We start from the raw sequence: 19559 nt of genomic DNA, 5'->3' as shown, positions 1-19559 counted from the left end.
GGGTCACCCTCATGAAGTCTTTCTGGTTGTTTGGTCAGAGACATTCACACCAGTGGCCTGCTGGAGGTCATTTTGTAGGGCTCTGGCAGTGCTCATCCTGTTCCTCCTTGCCCAAAGGAGCAGATACTGGTCCTGCTGATGGGTTATGGACCTTCTATGGCCCTCTCCAGCTCTCCTAGAGTAACTGCTTGTCTCCTAGAATCTCCTCCATGCCCTTGAGACTGTGCAGGGAGACACAGCAAACCTTCTGGCACTGACACGTATTGATGTGCCATCCTGGAGAAGTTGGACTACCTGTGCAACCTCTGTAGGGTCCAGGTATCGCCTCATGCTACCAGTAGTGACACTGACTGTAGCCAAATGCAAAACTAGTGAAGAAACAGTCAGAAAAGATGAGGAGGGAAAAATGTCAGTGGCCTCCACCTGTTAAACCATTCCTGTTTTGAGGGTCATCTCATTGTTGCCCCTCTAGTGCATCTGTTGTTAATTTTTATTAACACCACAGCAGCTGAAACTGATTAACAATCCCCTCTGCTACTTAACTGATCTGTTTAATATCCCATAAGTTTCACTGACTTTATGCTATACTCTGATTAAAAAGTGTTCCTTTAATTCTTTTGAGCAGTATATATATATATATATATATATATATATATATATATATATATATATATATACACACACACACACACACACACACACACACACATATTATATATATATATATATATATATATATATACACTAATAAAAGGCAAAGCCCTCACTCACTCACTCACTGACTCATCACTAATTCTCCAACTTCCCGTGTGGGTGGAAGGCTGAAATTTGGCAGGTTCATTCCTTACAGCTTCCTTACAAAAGTTGGGCAGGTTTTATATCGAAATTCTACGCGTAATGGTCATAACTGGAAGCAGTTTTCTCCATTTACTGTAATGGAGATGAGCTTCAAGCCGTGGGGGAGTTTAGTGTGACATCATCACGCCTCCCGTAATCACGCAGTACATAGAAAACCAGGAAGACCTCAAAAGCGCTGAAGAAAACATGCATTATATAATTGAGAAGGCAGCGAAACAATAAGAAGCGGCGAGTGACATATACAACCATATTCATGAGTTCTGCTACTTGGAAACAAAGCACGATGTAAACCTACACTTTAAATTAAGTTCATAGACAGGCTGCGCTGGCGTTTGTAATTTAGTGCCTGCCCATATAAGGCCGTCCGTCAGCGGCAATCAATAGCAAACTGCCACTAAATATTCACGGGTGAAGGACTGTGCTTATGGAGAGGAAGATGAGATGGTCAGGGTGGTGTTTGACACAAACTCAAGCGAAACTGCGAGAGAAAGTTTTAAGTGCCAGGACTAAGGTAACATTAAATACAGCCATGGACATAGCGAGATGGCACCAGCACAGCTGGGAACCGATGCATGTACACGAGCGGCTCCGTGAACTGGCGCGTGCACAGATAAAAGCAACAGTTCCAAAGGCTGAACAAAACCGAATTACACAATTGAAAAGGCAGCAAAAATATGAGCGTCTGATACAGCATATTCATAAATCCAGCTACTGCGGAAACAAAGCACCACGTTGGAAAAAGTCAATGTCCGCTAAAGGAAGACAGTGTAAAAAACCCGTGCATGCAGTGTGTCAGGTCTCAGATAAAGAAGAAGGCGAGCTGTTTATTGATGCAGTAAGAAGCGAATCGATGAATGAAACCTGTCATCTTTACAGCGATTGACAAACACGGAATGTAACTTGAACACAACACATCCTACAAATACGAACCTGATTGAAAGAAATAATGATAATCAAATCCTTGATGACAGCAACACTCAGTAACACTCACAAAACAAATACTGTATATTGACAGTCATGTTACGTTATTTTAAAATGTTCCCTTTTCTTTTCTAGCTTTTTAACACACTACTTCTCGCTGCGATCGCGGGTATATATATATATGTATATATATATATCCCGATCTACATACTCGAATAATGGATACTTTATTAGCCATCAATGATTGTTTTGGTAAAGCCATACTCAGTGTATTCATTAGATGAGCGGTAAAAAGTAAGGCGAGGGAGGATGACTTATTGAGGCATGCAGGCTGTAGTCTTGCGTCAACTCTATCTGAATTAGCGATCACATTTGAAAAATATATCTTTTCAAGTTCTATTTAGTCCATATGTGTCAAACTCAAGGGCAGCGGGCCACATCCGGCCCGGCGTGTAATTATATCCGACCCGCGAGATCATTTTATATACTGTATTATTGTTATTAAAGCCGGGTATATGAAGCGCTGGTAACACAATAAACTACAGATCCCATAATGCAGCGCTTCAGCTGCCTTGCGAACACTTACGCGTTAATCAAGTCTACCTTATGATGCTGCAAGTTATTGCGAAGCTAGCTCACGATGCTGAAGAGAAAAGTTGATTCTGAAAATAGAGCCTTTAAAAACCGATGGGAGGCTGAGTTTATGTTTACTGAACCCGTGTGTCTCATTTGTGGAGCTAATGTGGCTGTAATTACAGAATTTAATCTAAGGCGGCACTATGAGACAAAACATCAGGGTAACCTGAATGCAATGCAGAAGATACAGAAAGCAGATAATTAAATAAGAATCTGACACTTCAGCGGACGTTTTACCCGTGCACAATCACAAAGTGATTTCAAGTGAAGCTGCTTTTATGGGAGACACAAATGCACCAGTGCACCTTGCCCCACTTTCCCTGTTGCCAAGTAATGTTAAACCAAGTCGTCACTACGGTGTTCCCAAATCGCACTTTGCTGATAAACTGGCGCACTGAGTTTGCGGCTTTGGTGACTTTGAAGAACAAAAAGTCCGTCTACATGCGGCTCGAACCTTGTGCATGTTTGGTAGCACATATCTGTGTGAGAAGCTCTTCTCAGTGATAAAGACTAACAAAACAGCACACAGGAGTCGCCTCACTGATGAGCACCTTCAATCCATCCTGAGAATCTCCACAACACAGAACCTCACACCAAACAGAAGCGAACCTGTGGCCAAAAAAGATGCCAGGCGTCCAGCTCTAAAATGACATATGAGCAAAGACAACTGAATGATTTGATTTGTTATTGCTGAAAGGAACACATTTTATTTATATTTCCAGGTTTTGTTATGCAGCATGTTCATATTTGAATTTGTATAATTTTGACAGGATATATTTTTATGGAGAGCAAAATCTTTTGGGATATTTAAAATCTAAGTTTATTTTTTATATAAAATTACATAAGAGTAAAGAAATTTGAATGTTTGTTCTTTTAACGTTTACTTTATTTCTAACTTGTATAATTTAGACAGGATATATTTTTATGGAGAGCAAAATATTATAAGTTGTTTAAGGTTTGAGTTGATTTATTCAGAATAATATTCCTGTCTGTTTTACCATTCCTACCAAAGATATTTCTGTCGACTAAATAAAAATTCCTTCTATTTAAAATTTAAATAGAACTTGAACAAATCGATAGTTCATAATATCCACGCAGACTTGCGTAAGAGCGGGAGTCATCCGTTTTAACAAGCAGCGTATTGCACTGATCTGAAATAGCTGTGTGTGTATATATATATATATATATATATATATATATATATATATATATATATATATATATATATATATACATATATATATATATATATATATATATATACATATATATATACATATATATATATATATATACATATATATATATATATATACATATATATATATATATATATATATATATATATATATATATATATATATATATATATATATATATATATATATATATATATATATATATATACATACATACATACATACATACATACATACATATATATATATATATATATATATATATATATATATATATGACAACAACACTCATCACTCACAACAGTGACAAAACAATTACATTGACAATCATGTTACGTTATTTTCAAAATGTTTCCTTTACTTTTTCATTGCTTCTTTAACACACCATTTCTCCGCTGCCAAGCGCGTGTATTTTGCTAGTATACATATATAAGTATTGGATGGAACATTAGTTTAATGCACTCTGATTTTTCCAGGGAGTATCTATTTAACAATACTTTATCCAAAAAACCAAAATCATGTGTTTTGCATGATTTGAGCATACAACTTAATAACAGACATATGAATCATGCGACATGGATATCATGAGATTTTTTTTCTTCTTTTAACCCCATGGACATTTTTACATAGCATTGGTCACCATTGCCTTCTATTATATTAAGCTTTTTTAATTTCTGTTCTGCAGGAAAACATTACATTAAAAAAGTTTCTCTCCCATCATTAAAAACTAGATGGCACAAGTAACATAAAAACTTGTGGAGCTGTGTCAACATAATTTTCAGTAACTGATGCAATGAGAAAATAGCAGGGCTAGAGAACATAAATGCTTAAATCTTTCAGAGAGATTTATCAGGTAAAAGAAAAAATATTACTGTTAAACTTTTTGTTCCATAAAGCTTTAGAATGAAAGAAAACTATTGTGTTTTACTTTAACTGACATTAGTTATCTGAATTTGTAAAGTCTAAAATATGGATAAAAGCCTGAATATGACTTTGAATATAACTAACACTATCTTGTGATAAAAAAGATGCATACAGACTACTCTGCAGACACAGTTTTGATTTTGGGATTTAAAGAGAAACAGATGCAGTTTTAACAGTGATAAAAAGTTATAGTAATCATAGAATCCACTAAAGCAAAAAAATATTTCAGCTGAATAACAGATGCCATTTTTCTTTTTAAATCATCACAAACTAAATTACCTTCGAACTTTCTAAGCATATTTTTGTTTTTACTTAAGTATGTTTAATTCTAAATGGCAAGATACTGTACTAGCTCGGAAAAATACTGCTATCAAAAATTTACATACCTCCTGTCTCTTGCACGTGAAAGCGATCGGGACCGAGATCTCGTCCGGGATCGAGATCGCCTTCCTGATTTCTTTCGACTTGTCACTCTGCTTCCTGATGAGCTGCTAGAAGATGACCTTTTACGGTATTTTTTTTTCCGACGGCTCCTGCTATCTTCACTGTCTGATGAATGACGGCCCATAGTAAACTGTTGTTCTGAAAATATTAAACAAATGATTACAATTATATTTATTAAATTCTGGAATACTACCACATGCCTATAAGGGCCTAAACATTTAACTGATACTTACTTTTTGTTTTAAAATCTATTTATATCCACACAAAACAAAATGCATTATATTTAACACAAAACTTAGCAACAATACCCCTTTCTAATACCTAGTAGTTTCTTTCTTTCTTTAAAATAAAGACTATGTTTTGAGAATATCATCAAGATGAACAGGTTATAATTAATGGTTACTGAGTAAATATTTATATTTTGAGAGCCAAATAGATTAAGAAATCTTGGAGAGTAAAATATTCAGGTGCATTTATTAACTGGTTTTTGTCATACACTTTATGGAATTTGGGTCAAAAATGAAAAGAAAAAGATAACACGGGACATAAAATAATAGCAATACCAATATTGACTTACCTTGTTAAGCCTGGCTAAACCAATAACCATTTATTGAGAAGAAGATTTCACCTTCATTTTGTTATAAAAAGATATTACTACTTATCATCTGCATCACACTCTCTTACTTTTGTGGCCCTATCAATTGCAACCATTTCAACTGCACCCTACTGAAACTATTAGGTTTAATGGTATTCAAGAAGATCAGGGACTGTTTTACTATGATATAAGTTTGTAGCATACCGTACTTCAAGGATATGTTCAGTATTTTTCAAGCTGAAATAACTTCCTTATAATCATGGCATATATTAATTTGCCATATAAAAATGTTTTTTAAAGTGAAGCTTGTTTGTTTTTGCAGCTTACAATTGGGCTAATAGATACAGGAGTCCAAACATGAAAAAAATGCCTTAATACTTACTAAATACAGTATGTCAATTTTCAAGACAAAAATGTTAAGAATATTGATATGCGTCTTGAGAGTAGCAAACACACAAATACCATATTCATGTTATTCCACAGTGGAGTGGAAAAGTTTGGGCATCCTTGCCCAAAATGTATATTACTGTGAATAGTTATGTGAGCAGAAGATGAACCAATCGCCATAAGGCATAAAGTTAAAGAAGGCACATTTCTTTAATATTGGGCACCCGGCATGATCAGTACTTAGTAAGACAACCTTTGGAAGGTATCACAGCTTGTAAACGCTTTTTGTAGCCAGTTAAGAGTCTTTCAAGTCTTAGTTGGGGTATTTTCGCCCATTCATCCTTGCAAAAGGCTTCTAATTCTGCAAGATTCTTGTTCCATTTTGCATGCCCTGCTCTTTTGAGATATTTCCACAGATTTTCAATGATGTTTAGGTTGGGGGACTGCAAGGTGCTATGGTATCTGATTATAGATTATGAGGTGTGTTTTGGATAATAATCTTGTTGTAGGAACCATCCACTTTTAAACTTCAAATTATTATTTTTTTTTTAATCAACCCCCTGCTTAACACTAGAATTACCAGAGCCTACGAAAAAACTCGTAATTCCGTCCCACCTTAAACTGCTTCTTAAATCCCTTCACACCTCTCCTCCAGCGCCCTTTGTCTTCTAAATGTGCTGATAAAGAGAAGCCGGCTATTCCATCCCCCCACCAATTTAGAACGTGCACGAACTTCTCTCAACTCGTGCCTTGATTGAGTATCTGGGAGTGAAGTGGAGTTTTAGAGCGGAAATAATAGATCGTTGTTTGGAACACACGCATTTCATGTCTGTTCCGTTTCTACAGTAATCTGTGTCAACACATTGTTAAAACAGAAACTTTTTTATATTCTAGTAGTAGATGACAAAATGTAGGCATAAACTATATAATGTATGAAGCCTGAAGTCCAAATAGCAAAGAAACATTTTCACAAGAATAACACAATTGCACTTTTATTCAAACATATAACTGCAGAAACAAAAACCCGCCTTAACATGCGACATTGACAGCAATTATACTGTAATTGACTCCGTGGTTCAATAGACTCAGCCCGCTTGGGAATCAAGGGGTCGCAGGTTCGATCCTGCGCCCCTCCGTTTTGAGAAGTAAACTCCGTTTTGAGAAGTAAACTGCTCTTGTCTTACTGTTTTACAATAAAAGCATACATTTGATTTCAGTCTGTAACAGCCGGTGCAGTTTATGATCCTTGTAAAGGTTAGCTTTTTTTTTATTCACTTTTCACTCTCTCAGTCGCGTTCAGAATCAATCCATACAACCCCATCTGACACGGCTGTTTTCACTAAACCCCGGTTCTGACACACAAACGCTGGCGAAGCTGCCTTCTTCATATCTCACCGTCACTTGCTTTTCGTCTTATTGAGTGTCCCTGCCAGTCCCCACATGTTGCTGTATGCTTTTTCTTTTGTACTACAGGACATGCAGAGGAAAGAATGGTAAAGACCAGTAACCGGCTATATGCAATCATCAGACACTCCCCATCTGCCCGTGTCGTTCAAGCACAGGAACATATATTGGTGTAAAAGTATAACAAAAGTGCACTTTTATTCAAGTGCACTTTTTCCATCGCCTTTTCCTGTAAGAAGCAATGTACACACTTCTCTCTATGCTGTGGTTTCTATTACACACCTGAAAGAAAGAGACAATATATGTGAAAATATAATCGCACTAATGCAATATTATTTGAAAACGAACAGCGTCAGATCGGGTGTGAATTTATGCAAGAACTGGAAATTCTCTGATGCGGGACCTTCCCCCAGGGAAGAAAGTACAGTGTCAGGTGCTCATTCAGTGTAATAGAAACCATAAGCACAGAGAGGTGTGTACACGGCAACAAGTACACGTGTCGTAAATGTAGGAAGGACGGTCCTTGGGTGTGTGGGAACTGTTAATATTTGAATGTGATGATTTCATATAGCGCGGAATGAAAATCTGCACTTCTTAGCATTGCACCATGCAAGGTGTCGTATCAATCGCCTACTGTAACTTGCTTTCTTTTTTCTTGGTTATACAGGTAGTTTTGAATAAAAGTGCACTTGTTTTGTTTGAGAAATGAAGTGTCTGCGTGCACTTTTCGTGGCATTACACGTGTATTTTTTGAGCATGCCAGTTTGAGCAGTATAAAAGTATTGAAAAGTATAACAAAACAACGGGCAGATGGGGAGTGTCTGATGATTGCATATAGCGCGAACTTACTGCTCTTTACTATTCTCTCCTCTGCGTGCCCTGGAGTACAAAAGAAACAGAATACAGACGCGCTATACTGTAGCTCTGCGTTGTACCACGATGCATACTAACGCCCCCCCACCCAGTTCTGACACACAGACGCTGGCGAAGCTGCCTTCTTCGTATCTCACCGTCACTTGATTTTCTTTTTATTCAGTTTTATTGAGTGTTCCTGCCAGTCCCGCATGTTGCTGTATGCTGGATAGAGAGAAGTGTGTACACTGCTTCTTACAGGAAAAGGCAATGGAAAAAGTGCACTTGAATAAAAGTGCACTTTTGTTATACTTTTACACTAATATATGTTCCTGTGCTTGAACGACACGGGCAGATGGGGAGTGTCTGATGATTGCATATAGCGCCGAAGTTACTGGTCTTTACCATTCTTTCCTCTGCATGTCCTGTAGTACAAAAGAAAAAGCATACAGCAACATGCGGGGACTGGCAGGGACACTCAATAAGGCGAAAAGCAAGTGACGGTGAGATACGAAGAAGGCAGCTTCGCCAGCGTTTGTGTGTCAGAACCGGGGTTTAGTGAAAACAGCCGTGTCAGATGGGGTTGTATGGATTGATTCTGAACGCGACTGAGAGAGTGAAAAGTGAATAAAAAAAGCTAACCTTTACAAGGATCATAAACTGCACCGGCTGTTACAGACTGAAATCAAATGTATGCTTTTATTGTAAAACAGTAAGACAAGAGCAGTTTACTTCTCAAAACGGAGGGGCGCAGGATCGAACCCGCGACCTCTTGATTCCCAAGCGGTGGCTGAGTCTATTGAGCCACGGAGTCAGTTACAATAAACTGGTGTTAATGTCGCATGTTAAGGCGGCTTTTTGTTTCTGCAGTTATATGTTTGAATAAAAGTGCAATTGTGTTATTCTTGTGAAAATGTTTCTTTGCTATTTGGACTTCAGGCTTCATACATTATATAGTTTATGCCTACATTTTGTCATCTACTACTAGAATATAAAAAAGTTTCTGTTTTAACAATGTGTTGACACAGATTACTGTAGAAACGGAACAGACATGAAATGCGTGTGTTCCAAACAACGATCTATTATTTCCGCTCTAAAACTCCACTTCACTCCCAGATACTCAATCAAGGCATGAGCTGAGAGAAGTTCGTGCGCGTTCTAAATTGGTGGGGGGATGGAATAGCCGACTTCTCTTTATCAGCACATTTAGAAGACAAAGGGCGCTGGCGGAGAGGTGTGAAGGGATTTAAGAAGCAGTTTAAGGTGGGACGGAATTACGAGTTTTTTCGTAGGCTCTGGTAATTCTAGTGTTAATAGTTAGAGAGGTGTTCTTTTCCTTGAATTCTACACCCGTTTTACTCCAAACATACCTTTGCACATTGTGGTCAAAAAGTTCTGTTTTGACTTCATCAATCCACAGAACTTGTTTCCAAAATGCATTACATTTGTTTAGATGTTCATTTGCAAACTTCAGGTGCTGAATTGTTGTGGCTAGGATTGTGGCTAGGATGCAGAATTGTTTTCTTTTGCTGACTCTACCATGAAGGTGATATTTGTTCAGGTGTTGCTGCATAACAGAACAGTGCACACCACCCCAAAGTCTGATAAATCTTCCTGAAGGTCTTTTGCAGTCTAACAGCGGGGTTTAGTTGCCTTTCTATCAATCCAATGAGCAGTTATTTCAGAAAGTTTTCTTGGTCTTCCGGACTTCAACTTCTCCTCCACCATTCCTGTTTGGTCAAGGTCTGAGACTTTGGTAAAAGTTATCTGAGACCTCAAATATCTTCAGGTGCCCAAATTTTTGTATGCTCCACCTTTCCCTTTTTCATTGTACAACTGTACAAGCAAAAAACAATACACTACTCTTACATAAAAAGCTGAAAAGAAATGTGTCATTTTTATACCTTTTGGTGATCAGTTCATCTTCTGCTCTCTTAACTATTCACAGTAATAGACATTTGAAGCAAAAGTGCCCAAACTTTTCATACCACTGCATGAAGGTAAAAGGGGACAGACTGTGTACATTACTTCATGAACTTTGTTGTCCTTCGCAGCCTTGTTTCACCTCCAGGGCCATGAATTCACCTTGGAAAATCATGGCACCCATTATCGACATTATTGAATACTGATGTAAAAGGCACTTTTTTGATTGTTTTATTTCTTTCACTGTACTGAAGCTTATTTCTTTATGTCTCAAAGACTGCCTGCTGCCACTAGATTGATAATGCATGCATGTGCTTAACTGAGAGAAAATTTTAAAGAGGCACTTCATATTCCATCAAGTGACAAAAACTGAATAAACAGTAAATAAAACAATCCATCTTCCTAATTCACTTATCCAGGGCAGGGTCATGGGGTAATCACAAGGACATGTAAATCACACATTTTGCCCCAAATCACAAATGTTTTTTTTTTTAATTTAAAAGGGTTTTAGTGGGCGACAGAATCAAATAATAGACATGGACATGAATATTGTAAACTCAAGCTCTTTTAATTTCTGAAAAAAATGCTTTTAAACTGCATTTGAATTCAAAACAGAAACAAAAATATCATCCCTGGTTAAAATTGGGCAGACTTAAAAATAAAGTGGTAGTTTAAGTACTTTAAGTACATTTTCAGAATGGTATTGTCTTTAAATAATAATAACCAAAATTTCTACATAAAGCGCAGTTTTTCTTCTTAAAAAAATAAGTCAGAAACATAAAAGGTAATTTGACCAGCTTCATCTTTAAACTCTGAGTAAGCTTAGCCAAAATTATTTTGTACATTAGGCTAAGTAAAACAGTGTGATCATTGAACATTTTGTAATTAGATGTAATTAGAATTACTAACGGTCCCAGAAGTCCAATGATCCCCAGTAAGAGCCACAAAGTCCGCTTTCTGTAATGCATCTAATTTTGCTTGCTTTTCAGTGTACACAAAACCATGTGTTTTGAAATGAAATTTTCCTCCAATCAGTCGTAGGAACGTGCTTTATTCCGACTCTAACATTTTTGTAGCTGTGATGTGTGCATCAGTGTAATCGATGTACCAGGAAATCATGCATTGACAAAAGTTCCCCTTTGCTTGGAATTGAAAGTGTGATTAAATGCGTTTTTTTTTTTTAACGCGTTATGGAGTACATGCATCGAAGCTTCTCAGCTGTGCTTGTGCTAAGAAAAGGAAACATTTTAAAAATAACGTAACATGATTCTCGTTAACCGCATATTTTTTCATACGTCCCAAACCAAGGAGATGCGAGGGTAAAATGAATCGGGAAGCACGCATACATACTCAGTGCATCCATTCTCGGGAATCGAACCTCGGATGTCAGCACTAGAGGCGAAGCCTCTACAATTGCGCCACGGCGTGTGGCTTATCTATTTGAGTGTATGTAGATCGTGTATATATATATATTCGCAGCGGCGAAGTAGTGTGTTAAAGAAGTTATGAAAAAGAAAAAGGGAACATTTTAAAAATAACGTAACATGATTGTCAATATACAGTAATTGTTTTGTGAGTGTTATTGAGTGTTGCTGTCATCAAGGATTTGATTATCATTATTTCTTTCAATCAGGGTTGTATTTGTACGATGTGTTGTTTTCAAGTTACATTCCGTGTTTGTCAATCGTTGTAAAGATAAGAGGTTTCATTCATCGATTCGTTTCTTACTGCATCAATAAACAGCTCGTCTTCCTCTTTATCTGAGATGCGACACACTGCATGCACGGGTTTTTTTTTTTTTTTACACTGTCTTTCTTTAGCGGGACATTGACTTTTTCCACCGTGTGCTTTGCTTCCGCAGTAGCTGCACTTATGAATATGCTTGTATGTATCAGACGCTTCATATTTTTTTGCTGCCTTCTCAATTGTGTAATTCGGTTTTTGTTCAGCACTCTTTGGAACTGTTGCTTTTTTTCTGTGCACTGCGTCAGTTCACGTGAGCCGCTTGGTGTTCTTGAATCAAAGGTTCCTAGCTGTGCTGGTGCCATTTGGTGTGATGTCCACGGCTGTATGTAATGTTAGCTAAGACCCGGCACTTAAAAGTTTCTCTCACAGTTTCGCAGAGTTTGTGCCAAACACCACCCTGACCATCTCATCTTTCACTGCATAAGCACAGTCCTTCACCCGTGAATATTTAGCGGCAGTGTTTCTATTGGATTGCCGCTGACGAAGGGCCTTATATGGGCAGGCACTCAATTATGTGGGAGGCGGAGTTGCGCGTTGCATCGAGCTGCAGTCTATTACAGTATATGTACGAAAATAGGTTCCAGTTATGACCATTACGCGTAGAATTTCGAAATGAAACCTGGCCAACTTTTGTAAGCAAGCTGTAAGGAATGAGCCTGCCAAATTTCAGCCTTCTACCTACACAGGAAGTTGGAGAATTAGTAATGAGTGAGTGAGTGAGTCAGTCAGTCTTTGCCTTTTATTAGTATATATATATATATATATATATATATATATATATATATATATAGCAAAATACCCGCGCTTGGCAGCGGAGAAGTAAAAAGAAAAGGAAACATTTTAATAATAACGTAACATGATTGAGAATGTAATTGTTTTGTCATTGTCATAAGTGTTGCTGGCATAATTATATATATATATATACACATACATACATAAATACATGTGTACATATATACACACACACATACAATGGGGTGCCAAACAGGCAAATAAATTGATTTTGTGAATATATAAAGTCAAAACTTGAATATATAAAGTCAGCATTAGAATATATAAAGTCATTCCTGATTATATAAAGTCAGCATCGGAGTATATAAACTAACTCCTGAAAATATAAAGTGAAAGTCAAAATCTATTGATTGAAACGACTCTGAACTGAACTAAGTTAACAAAAACGTATTCAGAAAAATAAATAAAAAAAACACTGTTCGGTTAATGTTTTGAAAATGATGCACGTGCCCTGCCCAAGATTGGTTCCTGCCTTGCGCCCAGTGTTGGCTGGGATTGTCTCCAGCAGACCCCCGTGACACTGTGGTCGGATTCAATGTGTTGGGAAATAGATGGATATTCCAGCGCTGACTTTGTATATTCCGACGCTGACTTTATATATAGAAGTTTTGACTTTATATATTACAACGCTGACTTTATATATTCAAGTTTTGACTTTATATATTCAGAAACAAGTATTGACTTTATATATTCGCAAATGACTTTATATATACAAGTTTTGACTTTATATAGTTAAATGTAGTCATCATTGCATAACTTTTTCTTTACCATAGAAATTTAAAGGACTAAATTCAACTTCCATTCCTAACAAAGATATTTCTGGTGACTAAATAGAAGCTACTCATATCCAAATTCGAGCTATTGAGATGTCGCCTGCCTGCCTGAATAAATCACCCTCGCTTCGCTCTTACTTTTTTACTGTTCATTTAATCATGGCTAGTGGCAGAAAAATTATAAAATGGAAGGAGGATTACACCGAGTATGGCTTTACCAAAACAATTATTGATGGCTTAATCGATTATTCATAAAGCTTCAATTGGTGATCTGTTTTTCTGTGTTAACCTCATATTTTTTCATACTTCTTCTCAAACCAAGGGGGTGCGAGGGAAAAACGAATCGTGAAGCGCTGATCAATGTAATCGGTGTACGAAGAAATCATGCATTGACAGAAGTTCCCCTTTGCTTGTGATTAAATGCGTGATTTTTTAATGCGTTATGGAGCACATGCATCGAAGCTTCTCAGCTGTGCTTGTGCTAAGAAAAGGAAACATTTTAAAAATAACACGGTTGTCAATGTAACCTTTTGTAAGTAGTGCCTGGAGGATTCAGTGTGGAGAAACTCTAGACACAGCGTGTGTATTAACTTGTGGATTTTTCTGTGAGTATTTGATGGCAGCGTCACAAAGTCGTAACACTGCGTTAGCTGCGGAGCGCAGCTCAGAGCGAAATGAGGTGAATGGGAGGGGAGATGATGACGTGACTCCCCCACCCGCCTTAACTGTCAATCCCCCACAAACGCAGTCTCTCGGAATTTGCATAAGCACAGCCCCTCACCTGCAATTTTAACTTAGTTACAAAGTGATCAAAACTCTCGTTTATATCCTGCGTCCTCTCATTAAACTTGCATCCCGCACACCGTGCTTTGTTTCCGAAGTAGCAGCATTCATGAATATGGTTGTATATGTCACTCGCTCGCTTCTTATTGTTTCTCTGACTTCTGTATTAAATAATGCATGTTTTCTTCAGCGTTTTCTACGTACTGCATTGACAGTCAGTTCACGTGATTACGTGGGAGGCATGATGATGTCACACGAAACCCCGTCCCCCCACGGCTTTCAAGCTCAACTCCACTACAGTATATGTAGAAAAATAGCTTCCAGTTATGACCATTACGTGTAGAATTTTGAAATGAAACCTGCCCATCTTTTGTAAGTAAGCTGTTAGGAATGAGCCTACACGGGAAGTTGAAGAATTAGTGGATGAGTCAGTGAGTGAGTGAGTGAGTGAGTGAGTGAGTGAGGGCTTTGCCTTTTATTAGTATAGACTAGCAGAATACCCGCGCTTCGCAGCGGAGAAGTAGTGTGTTAAAGAAGGTATGAAAAAGAAAAGGAAAAATTTTAAAAATAACATAACATGATTGTTAATGTAATTGTTTTGTCATTGATATGAGTGTTGTTCTCATATCTATATATACACTGCTCACAAAAATTAAAAGAACACTTTAAAGAAACACATTAGATACATCAGATCTCAATATGAAGTTGGATATCTATACAAATAACGACAGGGCAATGTCTTAGGAACAAAAGGATACCAAGTCTTTTAATGGAAATAAAAGTTTTCTGCCTACAGAGGGCTCATTTGTGTAGACATTCCTAAAATCAGAGTGAAATGAAGATGTGGCAGGCTAGTCCATTTTTTCAAAAACTTAATTTCTGCTACTCAAAATGCTTTTCAGTATCTTGTGTGGCCCCACAGCTTGTATGCATGCTTGACAACGTCGGGGTATGCTCCTAATGAGACGACGGTTGGTGTCTTGTGGCATTTCCTCCCAGATCTGTATGAGGGCATCCCTGAGCTGTTGTACAGTCTGAGGAGCAACCTGGCGCCTAATGGACCGAAACATAATGTCCCACAGATGTTCTATTGGGTTTAAGTCAGGGGATCGTGAAGGCCATTCAATTGTTTCAATTCCTTCATCCTCCAGGTACTGCCTGCATACTCTTGCCACATGAGGCCGGGCATTGTCGTGCATTAGGAGGAAACCAGGACCTACTGCACCAGCGTAGGGTCTGACAATGGGTTCAAGGATTTCATCTCGATACCTTATGGCAGTCAGAGCACCATTTCCTACGCAGTAGATGTCTGTGCGTCCCTCCATGGATATGCCTCCCCAGACCATCACCGACCCACCACCAAACCTGTCATGTTGAACGACGTTGCAGGCAGCATATCGTTCTCCTTGTCTTCTCCAGACTCTTTCAAGTCTATCACAGCTGCTCAGGGTGAACCTGAGGACCACTACAACTCCACTACAGTATATGTAGAAAAATAGCTTCCAGTTATGACCATTACGTGTAGAATTTTGAAATGAAACCTGCCCATCTTTTGTAAGTAAGCTGTAAGGAATGAGCCTGCCAAATTTCAGCCTTCTACCCACAATGGAACTTGGAGAATTAGTGATGAGTCAGTGAGTGAGTCAGTGAGTCAGTGAGTCAGTCAATGAGTGAGTCAGTGAGTGAGTCAGTGAGTCAGTCAGTGAGTCAGTCAGTGAGGGCTTTGCCTTTTATTAGTATAGATAACGGTGTACTGCAAGATAACGTGCAGTGAATACACTTGACTTGAGCATTCCTAGTTTTCATATTCTTTTTCTGTCTCTGTTTAGCATTCGTTTGCTCAGAGGTTGATGCACTTGCTGCTTCCTGAGCAGCACTTCTTTTCTCCACCCTAGAGGCCCACTGCTTTTCTTCTTTCGTCGGCATCTTTTCACATTAAAACTGACTAAGTTTGTTTTTGTGTTGCAATTACTTAAATTTTTCACTCAAGCTGGCACTTAAGTCTTCAATCTCCCTCAAGAATGATTAGCAAAGGTGGTAGGCAATGCAAACGGCGCCCATACGCATGCACCATACAGCTGCCCTGCTGCGCGCTGCCGAGAGTTGATTCTACAATAAAATAAAATAAAAATAAAAAGAGTAATAAAAATCATCACCCCGTAAGCAGATAGTAGATGTCACGTAATATATGTGTACCAAATTTCAGGTCAATAGTGGTACGGTACTGTATTATATAAAAAGACATATATATATATCTATATATATCTCTTATATACATATACTGTATATATATCCTTGTTGCCTACTGTAGATCATGGAGTCAACACAATGACCAGTGTACCTTCTCCTCATATCCTTAAATCTCTGCAGGATTACAATCGGATACTCCACCCCCAAAAATAATGCATAAAGTCAAGACTCCAGTACAACTCTAAATATGTAAATGTCTTCAAGCAATGTACTCACCAGATGCCCCCTGGTAGTCCCTTTCCTCATAAGCATGCAATAAATTGAGAGGGCACCCTGAAATCTCTCTTCCAAAATGAAAAGAATTGCTTGTACCTTTAGTACCATGTCCAATTTAATGAATACATTTTATTATTCAATTATACAAAAGTTACAAAAAAAAAAAAAAGCATGAATATATATGGCTTTTACTATAAACTAAAAATAGCATTTGCACCATAAAAGAAAGATTCTGATATAAGTTGTTTGTCATTTTTAAACTGTTCCACAAACTATTTTTCTGCATAAGGCAAGAAATAAGCACTTATACAGTACAGTTATTGATGTGCATTTGTCAGATGCTATTCTAATCCACCATTTTTATTCAAAAGCAAGTAAACAGACATTTGTTATATAAGGAAAAAAAAACTTTGCGCTGCTGGTCACCAAAACACTCTTGAAAAATAACTGGTTTAAAAACTGGATCAATATTTCCTGTCAAGTAGGCTTGAAAATGTCAGATTTTATAAACAGGCTCTTTTCAAGAGATGATACATAATAAACATGTAACGCCTCAATGTCAATTTTTTTCCCAACTGATAAATCTCCTAACCATATTCAAAACCATGAATTTGTTTCACTGAATATAAAAGGATCCCATACATCTATGACAAATAATCAAGAATCATACTTTTTTATACAAACCTCTGTTTGGAAGTTTACTGAACATTTCCTTTGATTTATGTTTCTAGCAGATATCCAATCAATGAATCTGCCGTGCTGAAAAGTCAAGAAAATCCTATTGCTTTTATAAAAACTTTTATATAATTTTAGCAAAGCATAGCATTAATTTACATTTTCAACATTAATTTTCTCAAACTAGATAGATGCCTTCTTTATGACACAGTTTCAAATATTATTCTTAAACTTCAAATTTAGATTTCCAGGACTTAAGCACAATAGTTTTAATAACTATTAACTATATAATCATATTCTTTGTACCAACTGCAAAGAGGGAGATGGGTGTGCTGGACTCTAATGATTTCTAAAGGACACTGTATGTGGTACATATTCACTTTTGTCACAAATAAAGTACCACATGTGATATCAGATTATTGAAATGATCTCATTTCTGTTTTTAATTGTAGAATTACTGAAAGTAAGATAAGTATCTTAATATTGTTGTACCACACAAATATTCCTCTACGGAGAATATACTGCACTTGCCTAACATGATTGTTTTTTTTTTTTATTTGATTTGATATATTTCATTAATCCTCAAGAGGAAATGGACTTTTAGTATCACCTTTTTTTATATAACTGATGCTAAATAATTACATCAATAAAATTTTAATAAGCATTCACTATAATATCTCATTAAACAAAGGAGCCACAACGGAGCCCTTGATACTGGAAACTGAACTAAGCACAAGTGCAGCTGTACTCCAAGTTTGGTCCTTACGTCCTCACTGCAGCTCAGAACTGGAATGATATGTAAAAATTACCGTAGTAACTAGTCCAAAACACAGAACGCATCTCCCAACTAATTGCAATTGAACCATCATGTGTCTGTGTCTTTGTGTATTTATATATCATGGGATGCAGACATCCAGTCCTTGAATGTCAGCAAAGGCATGTGGATTAGCTAGACACATGGGACTAATGGGGAAAACGTTGAAGCCACCAGTGTCAAGTACACCAACAGTGTACTAAAAACTAATAGACACAAACTTAAGTGTAAATTTGGGGCACAATATCCTGGTGATTTTCTAAAGCATATCTTCAATATGTTTCAAGGGACTATTGGAAAGGTTGCAAAACACTGATTTCCAAGGGATGCAGAGACAGTATTGTCCTGCAAATACCTCTGTCAGCTGTGAGAGAACCTTCAGCCTCACAAACATGTCCTTCAATTTGGATGGGTGTCAGAGATTAAAATCACTGAAAGGTGCACAGCTCCAAGTTAAAACTAATTTCAATGACTAAGAGCAACTGTTTGTGAATATCTGTTCCTGGTATGTGTGAAATTTTGAAACTTAAAAAAAATACAAGGTACTATTTAAATAGAATAAAAAAGTGTTATTTCATTAATATGCCATTATATTTTAAGCATACTTTTTTTACAGTAAAAATAGGTAAATACTCAAAAAGAGAAAAGTCCGAATAATTGATAAAAGGAAAAAATAAAACAATTTATGAATAAAGGTCCCTACACTGAAGAATTTAAACTGGTTGTGGTTTGTCAAAGTCATTAGACTGAATTGTTACTTAATTAATTTTTGTTACCACAGTTAATTCTTTCTGAGTGCTTTAGAGATTGTCTCAGTCAGTTACTCCTTGCTATGAATAGAGGCACTGTCAGTCTTTACATGATTCACAAATGAAAAACTTAATGTACTCACTGCTGTTTTTTGTAATGATCAATGAGTGCTACAACATTTATTTAGTAAAAATATTTAAATACAACTTAGACAAAAATGGATATAAAAGGCATTTCAGTGACTAACAGAGAAAGTATTAACAGTTTGACAAAACCTGTTCTAGTTGATAGAGTCCATGCAGCTGTAAATACAGAAGGAAAATGGCAAGACCAATCCTGTGGTATCCCAAATGCTTTATAAAAGGCTGACAGTTACAGATTACACACCAGTCCTATAATAAGACCATACATACGATAAGCACTCCAATTTGCATGCTCCGTATAAACCTCAATATGTAAAGCAAATAAGCCTGTGAAGTTACTTCACTCCCAAAACAAAAGAGTAAAATAATGTCCTTAAATAAAAAAGGCATGCAGAAAATGACAGAACACCCAGTGTGTTATATGTACATTCCACAAATAACAAGAGCAAAAATGATTACTTTTAATTTGAGTAC

At 37.0% G+C, this 19559-nt stretch overlaps 1 protein-coding gene across 1 annotated transcript in view; it reads right to left on the bottom strand.

Moving 5' to 3' along the window:
- rsrc1 (arginine/serine-rich coiled-coil 1) overlaps positions 1-19559 on the bottom strand; it is a 474039-nt gene that overhangs the window by 449739 nt on the left and 4741 nt on the right. Inside the window, exon 2 of the mRNA XM_039756272.1 lies at positions 4925-5120. Coding sequence (XP_039612206.1) covers positions 4925-5106 — 182 coding nt within the window. The 5' untranslated portion in view covers positions 5107-5120. The remainder of the gene's footprint in view (positions 1-4924; positions 5121-19559) is intronic.

This window comes from Polypterus senegalus, chromosome 1, assembly GCF_016835505.1.
Source record: "Polypterus senegalus isolate Bchr_013 chromosome 1, ASM1683550v1, whole genome shotgun sequence".
NCBI classification, from domain to species: Eukaryota; Metazoa; Chordata; class Cladistia; order Polypteriformes; family Polypteridae; genus Polypterus; species Polypterus senegalus.
Note: the sequence above shows the minus strand (reverse complement) of the source record. Positions and strands in the feature narration are given on the sequence as shown.